At 40.8% G+C, this 15,415-nt stretch overlaps 1 protein-coding gene across 1 annotated transcript in view; it reads left to right on the top strand.

Moving 5' to 3' along the window:
* Positions 1 to 15,415, top strand: part of LOC126091975 (caseinolytic peptidase B protein homolog) — an 81,936-nt gene that overhangs the window by 29,639 nt on the left and 36,882 nt on the right. Inside the window, exons 4-5 of the mRNA XM_049907334.1 lie at positions 6,588 to 6,814; positions 12,034 to 12,148. Coding sequence (XP_049763291.1) covers positions 6,588 to 6,814; positions 12,034 to 12,148 — 342 coding nt within the window. The remainder of the gene's footprint in view (positions 1 to 6,587; positions 6,815 to 12,033; positions 12,149 to 15,415) is intronic.

Raw genomic sequence — 15,415 nt, 5'->3', positions numbered from 1 at the left:
AGAAATTCATCTCCACCATTCTCGTACTGTTCCAAAAGTTCACTGCATACTGTTTTTCTTGTTTCTTTGTGAGCCACTGTCAACATCCTGGGAATCCACCTGGCACAAACCTTTTTTTTTAACGCCAACATTTTCAGTATTCTGCAAACACTTCCTTTCCCAATCCCAACATAGCGTCACAATTCGTTCACTGTGATGCATCTGTCAGCAGTCACCAGTTCGTTAACTCCCTGCACATTGTCTGGAGTGTGTGCAGTATGAGGCTTGCCGCTGCGAGGACAATCCTCAATATTGCCCTGCCCACTTTCATCACGTAACCTACTTGCCCACCGACTAACTGTACTGCAATTGACAGCAGCATCACCATACACCTTTTTCAACCTCTTATGGATGTTTCCCACTGTCTCGTTTTCACAGCACAGGAATTCTATGACAGCATGTTGCTTCTGACGAACGTCAAGTGTAGCAGCCATCTCGAAGACATGCTGTGATGGCGCCACTCATGGTAACAGGTTGAACAGAGTTTGAAAACATGCGGGAAGGATGTATCTACACACTGTAAAACTTTCAGACATGCGGAATGAAAATGTATTTTTGCAAAAATAGTGTGCATTTCTTTTGGAGTGACCTTCATAGTTAAAAGGAGGATCCAGGTGTTACAGTGCTATAAATAAGGTTGAAATTGTACTAAATTAGTATGAGTGTTCAGTGAAAGAAAAATCTTAATTCTTCTGTGAGAGTGCTGTTATAATCGGTCTCCATTCTTTTCAATATGTTCTGCAATGTTATAATTGATCTCCATTGTTTTCAAGATGTTCTACAAAGCTATAATTGATAAACACATCTTCCACATTGAAAATTATGTTTTTACATTGTGATTATGCCAGCTTCACCTTGAAAATTGTGAAGTGCATTTCAGTAAATTGCAGATAATTTTCTGTAACTGATCATACTAAACAAGTTGAATATAATATCTGAAGTATTTGTAGACAAGTTTAATATACTGTGACAAGAACTTGTACGGACTTGGTTCTAATTAGTAGATTGTATCTCTTTATGGTTATCTGTGTGTAAGAAGATTAATGATTTCTCAGAACATGATGAGGTGGAAAAAAATGTCTTGCATTTCAGTTCCTTACAACAGATTCTAAATATTTATAGAATGTTCTATTCCACTAAAATTTGAGATAAATGTCATCAGCCGTATTATCACTAGCAACCCTGAAAATTGTGTGTTTGACACTAATATCAGTCATTTTCAATACATGCAAGCCTTTTCATGCTGCTACCCCTTCCCCACCACCCCCACATAAGTGTTCGATTGCAGTCTTGTCCTCTTAGTGTTCTTGTTCAGATTGGTAAATAGTGTGGCAACTATTGCTCTAAACCTAAGCAGAGTATACAGGCTGATATTTTCCACTGTGTACAAATCCTAGGGACTGATCAATGAGAGGATATGGAACAAAAAAGGTCAGATGAACTTGTGTCCAGAAATGCATGGTTTTCATGCTAGAGAGCATTTATTCAATCATACATTGTTACAGAGACTGCGGCCACAGTTACAGTATGTATTGGGAATGGTTTCCCTGTTCCTCAATGCATGTGTGTACTCGCCGTAACTTGTTCTGTCTCACATGTTCACATTGGCCAGGCTGCATCCGAACAGCTTGAAAGGAATCATGAATGACACTTCTTCCAGCACAGGAAGCAAAGTCATCTGCTAAAAACACCAATAGTTCTGGCGTGTTAGGTGACATGGAAGGAAGGCTGGTCCTAAAATATGGTTGCCAGTTATCCCGGCTCACACATTCTGGCTGCACCATGCTGACAATTCACTGTCACTATACCATGGTGGCTCTGCATGATACCCCACAGGTGATCGTTATAAAAGTTGAAGATACCATTCCACGTAAAGATGACCTCATCTGTGAACAGGATGGATGACAAATCCTGGAGCACTCAAAAACATCCCAGAATCATGATTGCCTGATGGAGAAACGAGTGACAGAAGTACTCCAATGTGGAAAATGTCACTAGTAAGCGCTGCACACACTGTAAATGGTAAGGGTGGTAACAGTTTTCATGGAGAATGTTCCACATGGTCGTCTGGCCTACCCTATACTGGTGGGTCAACTGCCTCGTACTGACAGGGTGGTCACCATCAACAGTGTTAATCACATTTTCCTCCAAGTGTGGTGTCTGAACATTTTGGGTACATCTTTCATGATTTGCTGCTTCCCGAAACGATCCTGTCTCAGACAAACAGTGAAACAGTGTTACAAACATTGAAACAGTGTTACAAACATTGAATGCTGTAGTAGTTGTTGGTGGGGATAGTTCTCCTTATATAACCTTGCTGCCTGCTACATGCTGCCATTTGCTTTTCTATAAGTAAACACCATGTCAGCGATCTCTGGAACCATTGTCACATCCACTACAAGGTGAGTCAGCAAGAGAAGTGAATCGGACATATTACCAATTGCTATGGCAGGAGAGGGCACTAGGACGACATATGAGGAACAGTACCACTCTCTAGGAGGAACCCATGCTGGCTGGAGTGACCGAGCGGTTAAAAGGCGCTACAGTCTGGAACCGCACGACCGCTACGGTCGCAGGTTCGAATCCTGCCTCGGGCATGGATGTGTGTGATGTCCTTAGGTTAGTTAGGTTTAAGTAGTTCTTAGTTCTAGGGGACTTATGACCACAGCAGTTGAGTCCCATAGTGCTCAGAGCCATTTGAAGCATTTTTGAGGAAACCATGGATATGTAACTGTGGCTGCATGGTACAGTGGATACTGCACTGCAGTCTCTGTAACAATGTCTGATTGAACAAATGGTCTGTAAGCATGAAACCATGCATTTCTGGACATAAGCTCATTAGACCTTCTTGTTCCATATGATCTCATCAGTCAATCCCTAGAGTTTGTACACAGTGGAAAAAAAAAATCACTCTGTATTTGCATACGTTCATTTGAATCTGCACTTTATTCCGAAATCCCCCATCAAATATTATGTGTTATTTTGAGCAGAATTTATCTTGAATTGTAAATAGTGCATCAAATTGCAGTCTGAGTTGATTGATACTATCATTCCAATATGTGTAAAGGAGATATTGAGTTGCATATAGGCACAACAAAAAGACTGCTATATTTGTAGTCTTTTGGCCAGAAAGTATTCTTCCAAAATAGACAACATATACACATGCATTCACATAAATGCAACTCACACACTCACGACCCGTCACTAGCTGCCAGGGCCAGTCTGGCCTTGGCCACATCATGTTTCATAGCCATGTGTGCTACACCACTGCTTGTAGTTATGTTGAACAGTCCGCCATGAAACACCAACAAATCCAGCAACGTCACACACTGTAAGGCCATAGGCGTGGCCAAACACGGTTGCCCCTTGTTACCACTCTGTCACATCCTTGCTTTTACGCATTTTTACACACAGTGTTCACTTGATACACAGATGTCTTGCTGATCACCACTGATTCATGATCATGTAGTGCAGTGAGTGCACAGTTGAGCACCTGACTTGATTTTTGCATCATCTGTAAAGGCTCAATGACGATTCATCTGTGTGTGGACAAAGGGTGACTAATACTTTGTGTGGTGAGCTTAGCTCTGTTAGAACCTTCATATAAATCAAAATTAGCTCCATTCAAGAAGCTCTCGTATGCAGTGATTCAACAGCCACCAGATAATGACAGTATTCTTTCCAAATGAGCCCCTGAATTATGGCACCCAAGTGCTATTATACAAACTTTACAGGCCAGGATCATAATTCCTTTAGATGCAGGCGTTGACGTTCTAGAAAATGACTGCGCAGATGAGCTAGCCAGGGCATTCTTTCATATGAAATGGTTGACACTCCCATCCCCAAATCTAATTTAAGGATATATCTGTGATTCTGCCTTCTGCATAGGTGGAGGGGAAATATAAAATATATCTCTCTTTTGTGGCTCCCAAGAATAGATACTTCACTTTCTGTTTCCTGGTGATCACAATTTGGGTGTCTCTCTCATCGCTTCAGACATCTCCACCTGTAAGAAAGTGTTAAGCTCTCTGTAAGATTAGGATTGAAACATCTCGATTAACGAATTCTAATAAATGATGTATCTGAAACTAAAATGTGCTTAATAACTTATTTATTTGTTCTACAAAGATGACATAACATTGGCTCTACAAAATCTGAGACAATACTAGCTATGTCGGGACTACTGCCCTAGCACTTATGTATAGTTTAACAATCATAATATAAAAGCATTAATGGTTTCAAATAGTAATTTTACAGTTTACAATTACAAGTTGAAATGAGTTTCAAAAGTTACAGAATTTGAACGTATAATTTGTTCTGATGTTTTCAGTATAATTAACGTACCAACATATCACAGTTATTGTTATCAAAATACATGAAATATATTTTCATAATAATGTTTGATTTTGAAATGTTTATAACTTTTTAAATGCGGGTTTAATTCTGATACTAACATAAATCCTGGATCTTTACACATAGTTGAACAATAATTGAAAGCAGATTTCTGTGTACGACTTTTGTAAATACAAGTTTTAACATTTGTAACATATTTTCAGATGGAAACAATATTTCATCATAATTTTTACTGTATTTGATTATTATTTAGTTCCAGGTATCTCAGGTTTCATTAATTCCATTGACTAATATTGTTACAAAGTGTGCTCATTCAGTTGTGAAAGTTTGTGTTTACATCAGGACTTAGTATCGGTTACTACAGTATGGCCTGTATCACACTCTTCATTTTGTGTTATTCCATTTTATTACTCTACAAGTGGCAAATTAACTGCCCCCTCCACTCAATAACAAATTCAAGAAAATAACATAAATTCCAACACACTTCCTGAAATTAGTTGTAGGTTGCTGTAGTTTTCCAGAGGTGAAGTGGCTTGCACAGGATAGACTAGCATGGACAGCTGCATCAAACCAATCTTCAGACAGAGGACCACACAAAATAGCAATAAGTACAACAACAACATTAAAATGTGCAGAAATAAAACAACTTGACAAGAAATGGGTGAGGAAGATACTGGTAATTATCACCGTATCTTTCTTCCTGTCTTGTCAAAAGTATGTGAGAAGATAGATGCTACCCAGATATCAGATTTTGGTGTATAAAATTATTTTAGAATACCAGTTCTGTTTCCAGTAAGGAAAAAACGTGAGTAATAAAACCATTGAGAAAAATAGTGCATCACTATACAAGGATAATAAAGTAGCAGAAATCCAGAAATCTTCTCCATCCTCACACAAGATTTTGCCCCGGTAAACCACACCCTGCTGATCCGTAAAACTGATAAGTATGGGTTAGGGACAGTGCGGTATAGTATACCAGTATACTAGACAGGTGAGTAAATTATCCTTCAGAATTAAGTACAGTAATACAAGGTGTTCCTCAGTGCTCTATTCTTGGTCCTACCCTCTTTGTTTTATTTTAATATGTCAACTCTTAATGTGTTCTGTTAGCAAATGATACATCTGCAATAAATGAAAATTTTCAAGCAGAAAAAAAAAACTGACTGCATCATTAATACACTTAGAAACAGGATTTCAGCTAAACAGGCTGACGTGAAACACTTCAGAAATGCAGATGGAACAGTTAAAGACATGAAAGTGAAACTGTAAGAAGATTAACTTAAGCTGTAAAGATAATGATATAGCAGAAGTGGGATTTGTCAGATTTCTAGGACTATCTAGATAAGAAGCCAACTGATACTGATTACCTACCTCATGAATATGTAGGTTTGCTTTTGCAGTGTAAGTATTATCCAATGCCACTGGAATGGACTCATGGAAAATTGCACAGGATTGTTATTTTTCATCATTGGCATTGTTTTTTTGAGGATGCTGTAGTAATATCTTACCTATACTCTAGAAAACAATCAGAAAAGTTGTGTGTGCTATACATCCAAAAGAATCCAGATTTTCGTTATCTAAAAACCTGGAACTTTCAATAATACCCTACCTTACATCTATGAAATAATCCTTTTATACAGCATATCAAAACTATTCACAAAAATCATGTTGATTGTCCACTTAAGGTAATTGCATGCTCCCTCTTGATAATCATCTACTGCAAAAGAAACTGCATAAGACTCCACCACAGAAATGACACACTTTTCAGTGGAGTGTTTGTTTAGCATGTGAATAAAATGATGCTTGAATTTGTGTAATAAGAGGCAGCAGGCACTTATTATGGAATGTTCATGAAGGTCAAATTCTTCATTTAAGAAGAATGTCATTGATCATTACTCATAGTATATAAATATAAATGTTCATTCTCATCAATAAAACTATTAATTTTAGACTACAACCCAATCTCTTTAGCCTAAAGTTTTGTATGAGTGAGTGATGTTCCTAATTTTTGTTGTATCTCTTTTACCATAATCAGATGATTAGTAAGTGTATGTTAAGAGACAAATAATTACTATTTTTTTGTCTCTGCACTTAAAATATAAAGCTGTACCTTGCAATTGATAAAATTCCTTCATTTTATGAATATTGTTGAACATCAGTTGTTACTATTAATTGAATTCCATATCTGTGCCTAGTGCTTGCAAAGCGAGAGGACGAATTCAATGACATGCTGAGTAACCGAGCCTCATTCCGTGGCTTCACTGCATTGCATTATGCCGTCTTGGCTGATAGTGAGGAGCTTGTGGAGCTACTGCTGCAGCACGGTGCCGACCCCACGCAGGAGAATGACCGAGGACACCCACCAGCTGCCTACGCTCGTACACAGCAGATGCGCAATGTCCTCGAGACACATGCTGCCAAGGTTAGTGAATACAAGTTAATAGCTTTCATGCTGTGCATCTGGTGACCCAGCCTGATGCATTTGAAGCCCAGTGGATGACATGTAAATTGCTGACAACAGTCGCTAGGTGGCATGACTGCATCTGCAAGTGTTGATTCACTGCTACAAGTGCCAACTTCTAGACTTGGCCAATGTGCCCGCCTATCTGCATGCACGGTTTCCCTTGAAAGCCGGCAATGCAGCAGCCCCACGATCAATGTGATTCCCCAGCACTTGTATCGGTCTCGCTATGCATTGTTGTGTTGGTTCTGAATTGACATCATCATAGTTTTTTATCTTGGTTTGTCCACTGGACGTTTTATTTTGTCATGCCATCTCCATTGTCTCCCTTTGTCTCACATTGTCCATCTGTTACCCTTTGGTGGCTTGTGGTGTCTAGTCTCCACTGGTTCTTGAATTGTTTGTGGTTTTGTTTGATTCCGGTCACTGTAGGGTGTCACGGAGACTCACCCTGAAGAAATTGCTTTCCGGCTGTCAGTAATTTAGTTTGTATTGATCTGTTCTACAGTAAAGACAAGTACTTGGGTGCCTTTCAGATGAATTTAAGGTTGTAATGAAGGAGAAGCAGTGCTGAGTTAAAACAACTTGGCAGAAGAGAACAAAGTAAAAGAAATTGAAGGTGTGTGTTTTACCATCAATATGATTACTCGTGAAATAATGGCATAGCATTAAAATGGCATGAATAAAATGTATAGTATCCTATAAAAGACAATACTTGAATTCTCTCTCTCTCTCTCTCTCTCTCTCTCTCTCTCTCTCTCTCTCTCTCCTGTTCAACCGATCCGATGTTCTAAGGATTCCAGGTCATGAAATAACACTCCAGAATTGCTCAAATAAAACTTATAATCTACCTCACTCATGTATGAATACTTGAATCACGAAGGTCAGATAGTCTTCTATAGTTGATGACTGTAATTGGTTTCCGATCATGTTGTGAGACATTACCAGGTCTTTCTACATATTTACTCGCATTTTATTACTTTTATTTGTGTTCAGACTAATTTGCATATTTGCACCATGTGCTGGTCACCTTAAAGTCTCCCTGCAGTTCATAACAATTTTCTGATTATGTTACATCCCTGTAAGTAATTAAATCTGTGATTTGCCTCGGAGAGCTATCCACTTTACCTGGTAGTTGATTTATATGTATTGTGTACAGTAGCAGTCCTATCACACTAACCTTAGGTATTGGACACTACTTTCATTTGAAACTGTCTCTCAGTTAAGAACAATTTACGTGTTTCAGTAAGAAGTCTTCAATCCAAATCTTCCTGTAAGCCAAGAAATATAACATCAATCTGAGTTGAATTACCTTCTGTGTTCTGAATGTCATGAACAAGCAGAACATGTTTAGTGCTTGCAAAAATTTATTAATTTCTGCAGACGAGTTGTTCAGTCTGCAGTAATATCACGCACACAAAATAACTTCTGTAATTCCACAACTTAATGGTATCAGTGAAATAGATCTGTAGTTCTGTGCTGCTTTTCTGCCACACTTCTGGATTGGAAAGATGTGTACATTTTTCCAGTTACACGGCACACTTTGCCACTGTAGTGATACACAATTGAAGTGAAGAAATTTCTTGTACTTGCAGTATTCGATACACAATCTTTCATGCACCCCACAAGATCCAGCACCCTGAATGCATCTTGCATAGTTGCCATTATGCTGGTTTTGATTTTGATCTGCTTTTGTCTGTCGTTATGGATGGTGTGCTATTTAAATCTGCCTTTCGTAGCTGATACATGGCCTCCATACCTGGTTGCCTTGGGATCAGAAGGACTGAGACAACACGATACTGAACATCATTCGTGACCCAACTAATTTTTAATTCCATTTATTAGACTTTCATCCTGGCAGGTTAATGCAGAACAGTGATTTTTCCTTTGAAAAAATTATAAAAGACAATAACTCTGTTCGGAATCAAATGTTAGTGTCACCCAAAAGCCTGCTTTACAGTAAATTATAAAAATATTTTATATGCAGATAGTAACTGTTCTCAAAAGAACAGATACCATTGATGACTGTGCAGCTTCTCTAGAATAAATGATAATTAATTGAAACCCTCAACTGCTGACAGGTGTTGTTGATATACCTCGATGGGGACAGCTGAAAATGTGTGCCCCGACTGGGACTTGAACCCGGGCTCTCCTGCTTACATGGCAGATGCTCTATCCACCTGAGCCACCGAAGACACAGATGAATAGTGAGACTGCAGGGACATATCCCTTGACGCTTCCCGTGAGACCCACATTCCCAACTGTCAACAATCTACATACGTAATGTTCCTAATAGAGAATCTGCAGGGTCATCAATGGTATTTGTTCTTTCGAGAATAGTTACTATCTTCATATATAGTTAAATGGCTACCTGGCCATTCACCTTCATCTGTGCGAATACGCACAGGTTACCCGAACTCTTATAGGAATCGTCACCTTAGTGTGCGTGACTAATGAGTGGATCGGCAAATATCTATTAGGAACATTACGAATGTAGATTGTGGGCAGCTGGGAATGTGGGTCTCACGGGAAGTGTGCAAGAGATATGTCCCTGCAGTCACGCTATTCATCTGTGTCCTTGGTGGCTCAGATGGATAGAGCGTATGCCATGTAAGCAGGAGATCCCGGGTTTGAGTCTTGGTCAGGGCACACATTTTCAGCTCTCCCCATCGAGGTATGTCAACAACACCTGTTGGCAGCTGAAGGTTTCAATTAATTATCATTTATAAAAATATTAATCCTTGTTGTCTGAACAAATAAACAAATTTCAGTGCTAGCTTTAAGAAAAGTTACTAGAAATCATTAACTCTGGTTTCAGAACAGATTATTCAGAGACATCAGTACTTATCTAAACGAATTAGGAAACATAAATGTTTGGGTTAGAGAAAATGACTAATAAAGGGGCATCTTAACAGGCAGGAAAGCATTCACACGTACAACAAACACTGCTTCTAAACAAACCACCCAGTGGCTGACAATGCGCCCCTACATCACCAGAAAATTCAAGGCTCCTCACAGATGGTCAAAAAAATGGTTCAAATGGCTCTGAGCACTATGGGACTTAACTTCTGAGGTCATCAGTCCCCTAGAACTTAGAACTACTTAAACCTAACTAACCTAAGGACATCACACACATCCATGCCCGAGGCAGGATTCAAACAAATGGTCACCCCAAGTACAAAGGCTGTGACCCTCCAGAACATAGACACAAACAGATCTTCACACACATGAACGTTTACTGAAATTTGAGGTCCTGTCACAAGATCCAGTTTCCTTTAAGTGATGAAAGACCACACAATGTCAAAACACTGGCAACTTTGTTCAGATTTCAGGTCAGAATAAACAGTTAAGCTGGTGTGCATCCAAATGTATCACAGAGCCATGCAGTAAGCCTTCTGTTGGAAAGGCGCCTGATATTGCAGGGAAAGCAGCAATTATTTCACTGACAAATTAAGCACTTACAAGGGAGCTACTGTGATAAATCGCTATGGAAACTCGCAGTTACAGGGTTAATATCATGATGATGTCTCACACAACAAGACAACAAAGTGTAATAATTATCTTAAAACAGCAGAAGGGTACATTAACCTTTCCTAAACCAAACAAGACAAAACATACTAAGTAAAGGCAGGCATTAAACAAACGTGACTGCCCCTCCCATAAAAAATGGGCACCATTTTGTAGCCATGTAACAATACCATAAAAATGATTATAATTTGTAAGGAGGACTAGCCCAGTACTCTTGGCAAACTTAAGCATACCTGGAAACAATCTAGAGAAAAGAGGTGATAATTAATTCGTGATGAAACTTACAAACATGAATGGTGGCTGGTTAATCGACAAGGCAATAAAGTGTAATGGTTCACTCAAATACCTTAAAAAAACTCAATAAATACTATGTACAGAACTGTCTAAAGGCAGTAAACATGACAAACAGGTGGTGACAATAATTTGCGGCTCCAGTATGATTTACATTAGGCTGCTCAATGAGCTGACTGAGGCAGAAATCCAAACGTACCTCTCTGATTGGGGTGTCATTGCACATGTTCCACATCATTATGAAGTGTCGTATTCATGATCTATGGAACAAGTATTAATCCGATCTAATCTAATCTAATACAGCTTGTGCAGCAACATGATACACATAGTCACTATCCAAGTGTGTTTATGAAGCTCATTACCAAAGGAATAAACTTACACAAAATTCCTTAAATATCTAAAGCATTAAGGAAAAACACATTGAAATTAGCAGTCAGAAGATACACAGTCTTCTCAGCAACAGTCTAAAACACACTTCAGAAACATACATATTTTGACACTTCAAGCTAGGAAGGCTTGAGCAGTGATCACGATCTGATTGTTAATACTTCTACTACCAAATCCTAAGTGAGATAGGGAGGAACCAGATGGTGCAGGCTCTGAAGTAGTCATTGCACGCTGGGTTAGGCACCATGTTCAGTGACTGGGTAGTCCAGCTGTCTCTTGGCCACAGTTTATTGGTGTCCATACTTGCGTTCTGACAGCTTCTTAGTTGTCGCACCCACGTAGAAAGCAGCACAGTGGGTTGCAGTTTACTTTGTGACATTGTCATTATTCCATCTTGGATTTTCCATTCTTTAATACAAATTCTTGAAGTTTTACAAGCAGTGTTGCATGCTTTCGAGCATATCCATAGTGTTGTCTCTTTAGTCATTCTAATATTGTGTTTAATCTTAGCAGACATGTCATTCATCATGGAAATATTGGTTAAGGAACAAGAGTTCCTCATCAAGATTAACAGGATTTTCATTTCAGGTTGATATTTGTTGGTTTTATGAGAGTACCCTTGTCATGGCATGAAAAACATTTCTGGAGCTTTATGGGACTTTTATCGTATTTAGTTGCTACTCAATCATAATGGTAACTGCTGTTGTAGCCATCAGCCATTCATGTCCTTGAATAATATTGATACAAACAAGAAAGACATATAGAAAGATGTATAGGACAATCAAACTATATTTTAGCCTGATCCACTTGTTCTTTTGTCTTTAGCTTGAGAAATAGATATCGTCCTGACTTAAACATGCAGTAGAGTTCTCATTTTAAATTACATTTGATTATTTTTAGCTGTAACTGTACCTTGATTCCTTGCTTTGCAAGACTAACACAGTACATGTATTGAAACTGATTTTTCTTTTTAGTGGGAGGAGATACAGAGGAAGAAAGAGGCTGAGGAACGCCGTAAGTTCCCTTTAGAGCAGCGTCTAAAGGAACATATAGTTGGCCAAGAAGGTGCTATTACCACAACTGCATCAGGTATGGTATTTTCCCCCCAGGGTCTCACCACTTTTTGGTGGGTTCGTGCTTGGCTACCATGGGGTCTTTGCAGCATCTTTTCTCTTACGTGCTGCATGTCTATCCTCTTGCTATTCTTTTTCCCCTCCCTTGGAGAACATGTCTGGAATGTTGTTGGAAATGTGTTCTACATATTCAGTCGCCAATATCAGAACAGTCTCTCCACTGTCTTTCATTCCTTCTTTCTTTTCTTCATTCCCTTTCTCCTATCCTTCCTCCACTTCAGTGTTTGAGGTTCCTCTTTTTCTTCTTCCTCCCTGCGCACTCCTGAAGGCAAGCCCACATATCTGACACGTAACAGGTGACTGAGTAATGCGTAATTCCCAGCCCTAGGTTGACAGTTAGGCTTAACACTTACCCACTGGTAAAGACCAGACCCAGGGAGGGGTGACTGCCTCAGCTGCTACCTTCCTACATTGCTGATTGGTCCCTCTTTCAGGTGTTCGGGAGGTGTGACCTGAGGTGTGAATAATCACGTAAGGTGGGTGCACCCCTTTCTGAGGTGGACCTCCAGTTGGAAGGAGCATGCCATTGGAGATGCTGGCAATCAAGGGGGATTTTCTCACAATGAGCCAATCATGTTCAGTCAACGTATACTAAACATAAACAGAATGAGCCTAACAATTTAAAGACCCTCCCCGCTGCACCCCAGTTCCTTGTGGTTTCACATACTGGAGATGGTCAGTCCTGTGCTACGGTAAATCTGTTTATTACTCAGAAAGGTGTTGATGTAATTGCTGGTCCTGTGAAGTCCTGCTCTCAGTTATGAAATAGTGCTTTGCTTTTGGAGACAACTTCTTCTCAAGCACAACAATTACTTGCAGCTTCACTCCTCCACAGTTGTCCTGCTTGTGTAGAGGCCCATCGAACCCTGAATTCTTGCCATGGTGTTATTTACATTAGGCTGCTCAATGAGCTGACTGAGGCAGAAATCCAAACGTACCTCTCTGATTGGGGTGTCATTGCATGCATTGGGTGATGAAAAAAGTCAATGCATCCTTAGTGCCCACATGCACTCTTATTTTGATAGATTGATGCTTCCGTCAAAGAAGGCCATGATGTTATCACAGGACAACCGTACATTAACCTGTGGCAGGGATGCTCCCAAGGGCGATTCTGTATCTCCTCCTCCCCGCTGTATCAAATGCAACGGTGACCGTGCCATCTCCTCCCAAGATTGTCCCGTGTATCTCGATGACAGGGCTGTCTACGAGATCTGGGTGAAGGAAAAAATGCCTTACCTGATCATTTTTAATTGTCAGCTAGTAGGAAAACCTGCATGCTACCATTTGGCACCTACAGTACTGTTATAGCTACATTTCGCTCCACGAAGGACATGGCCATGCAGACGTGACCTCAAATTTAGCACCACGGTTGTGAAATCGTCCAGCAGTGCAACAAGCCACCACTTTCACCTCTCGGGGTGAAGTCACCTGCTACTGAACAGGCTGGTAGAATAGACAGAAGGAATACTCCCATGAAGACTTCCTACATCCCTCCAGCCAACAAACATCTGAGTCTTCCTCAGCAAACCAGAAAGGCTCCACGAAGTTAAACAAAGGTAAACGGTCTTCTCCTTTGCCAAGCCGGAGATCCTCCTCGACGGTGTCGACACAATACCCTCGCCCAGCTGACCTCCGTGTTGCTAGTGTGCACCACCAACCGTTTTTCTGCCCTGGACTCCGCAAACTGACAGAAGAAGACTGCTGATGTTTCTGTAGACCTCATGCAGCAGGATCGTCCTGCCTCTGTGCCCTGTAGCAGCGAGTCTACGAAGGCTGGCACTTGACAGCTGCCAGGGTGATACCCCTTCATTTTTTTCTTTGTCCTGACTCTCCTCCAATGGAATGTTCGCCGCCTTCAAGCCAACAAAGAGGACTTGCTCTTAGAATCACAACATCCACTTGTACTCTGCCTCTAGGAAACACAATTGCGTCCTCACGACTGCTTTGAGCTCTCACATTTCTTCCTGGTCTGCTTTGACCTTCCTCCAAAGGAACGCATTCCATCTCATGAGGGTGTCATGCTGCTCATCTGGGATGACGTCCATTGTCAACCCATCTCCCTGACTACCCAGCTCGAGCCTGCTGCAGTCCGCATTTTTCCTCCTCACTTGACCTTTTTCCTTTGTACCGTTTACATCCCTCCGTCATTCGGTGTCACCAGGGCAGACTTACTCCATCTTATTGGGCAGCTCCCTCACCCCTCTACTGCTTGGTGACTTTAATATGCAGTATACCCTTTGGCACTCACCCAGAACTGGTCAGTGAGGTGCTCTCTTGGCTGACCTTCTCAATCAACTTAATGTCATCTGCCTTAAGTCAGGAGCACACATGTTCCTTTCAGACTTCACTCACAGCTATTCCCATGTGGACCTATTCTTCTGCAATGACCAGCTTGCCCATCATCTCAAGTGGTCCATTCTCTCTGACACATATGGCACTCGAGCGACCATTTCCCTTGTGCCATCAGATTGCTGACCCCTACCCCACCTACATGCTCACCTAAATGGCACCTTTCTAAGGCCAACTGGAGGCTTTGCTCTTTCCTATAGCATATAAGCTAAGTGGATTTCATTTCACTAGTTCTTTTAATAGTTCCACTTCCTCTTCCATCATGTGGAGCAACATGCAATGGCTCTCTGGGATCAATGTCCATTTCCATCCTGACAGTAGCAGATGATGTCATAGTGGACCCTATTGCTATCTCCAATGCCATGGGCTGCCATTTCATGGAGATTTCAAGCTCCTCTCATTATCATCCTGCCGTCCTCCATCAGAAATGAGCGGAGGTGGCTCAGGTGATACCCTTCTCTTCCCAGAATAGTGAGTGCTACAATGCCACCTTTACTATGAGGGAGCTAGATCATGCTCTCGCCTCATCCCGATGCTCCGCACCAGGGTGAGATGATTTTCACATTCAGATGCTGCAGCACCTTTCTCTTGCGGGCAAGCACATTCCCCCTCATATGTACAATGGCATCTGGGCAGAGGGCATGTTTCCCAGACACTGGCATGAGGCCACAGGCATACCCATAACTAAGCCCAGTAAGGACAAATGCTCCCACCATCTCATCTCTCTCACCAGCTGTGTTTGCAAGGTGGTGGAACGTATGATTCATGCCTGGCTGGTATAGTGGCTCACGTCTCGCAATTTACTAACTGTTGCACAATGTGGATTTAGAGTGCGCTTTTCTGCAGAAAACTGAGACTTTGGCCATGTTTATCG

Source organism: Schistocerca cancellata, chromosome 7, assembly GCF_023864275.1.
Source record: "Schistocerca cancellata isolate TAMUIC-IGC-003103 chromosome 7, iqSchCanc2.1, whole genome shotgun sequence".
Lineage (NCBI taxonomy): Eukaryota > Metazoa > Arthropoda > Insecta > Orthoptera > Acrididae > Schistocerca > Schistocerca cancellata.
Note: the sequence above shows the minus strand (reverse complement) of the source record. Positions and strands in the feature narration are given on the sequence as shown.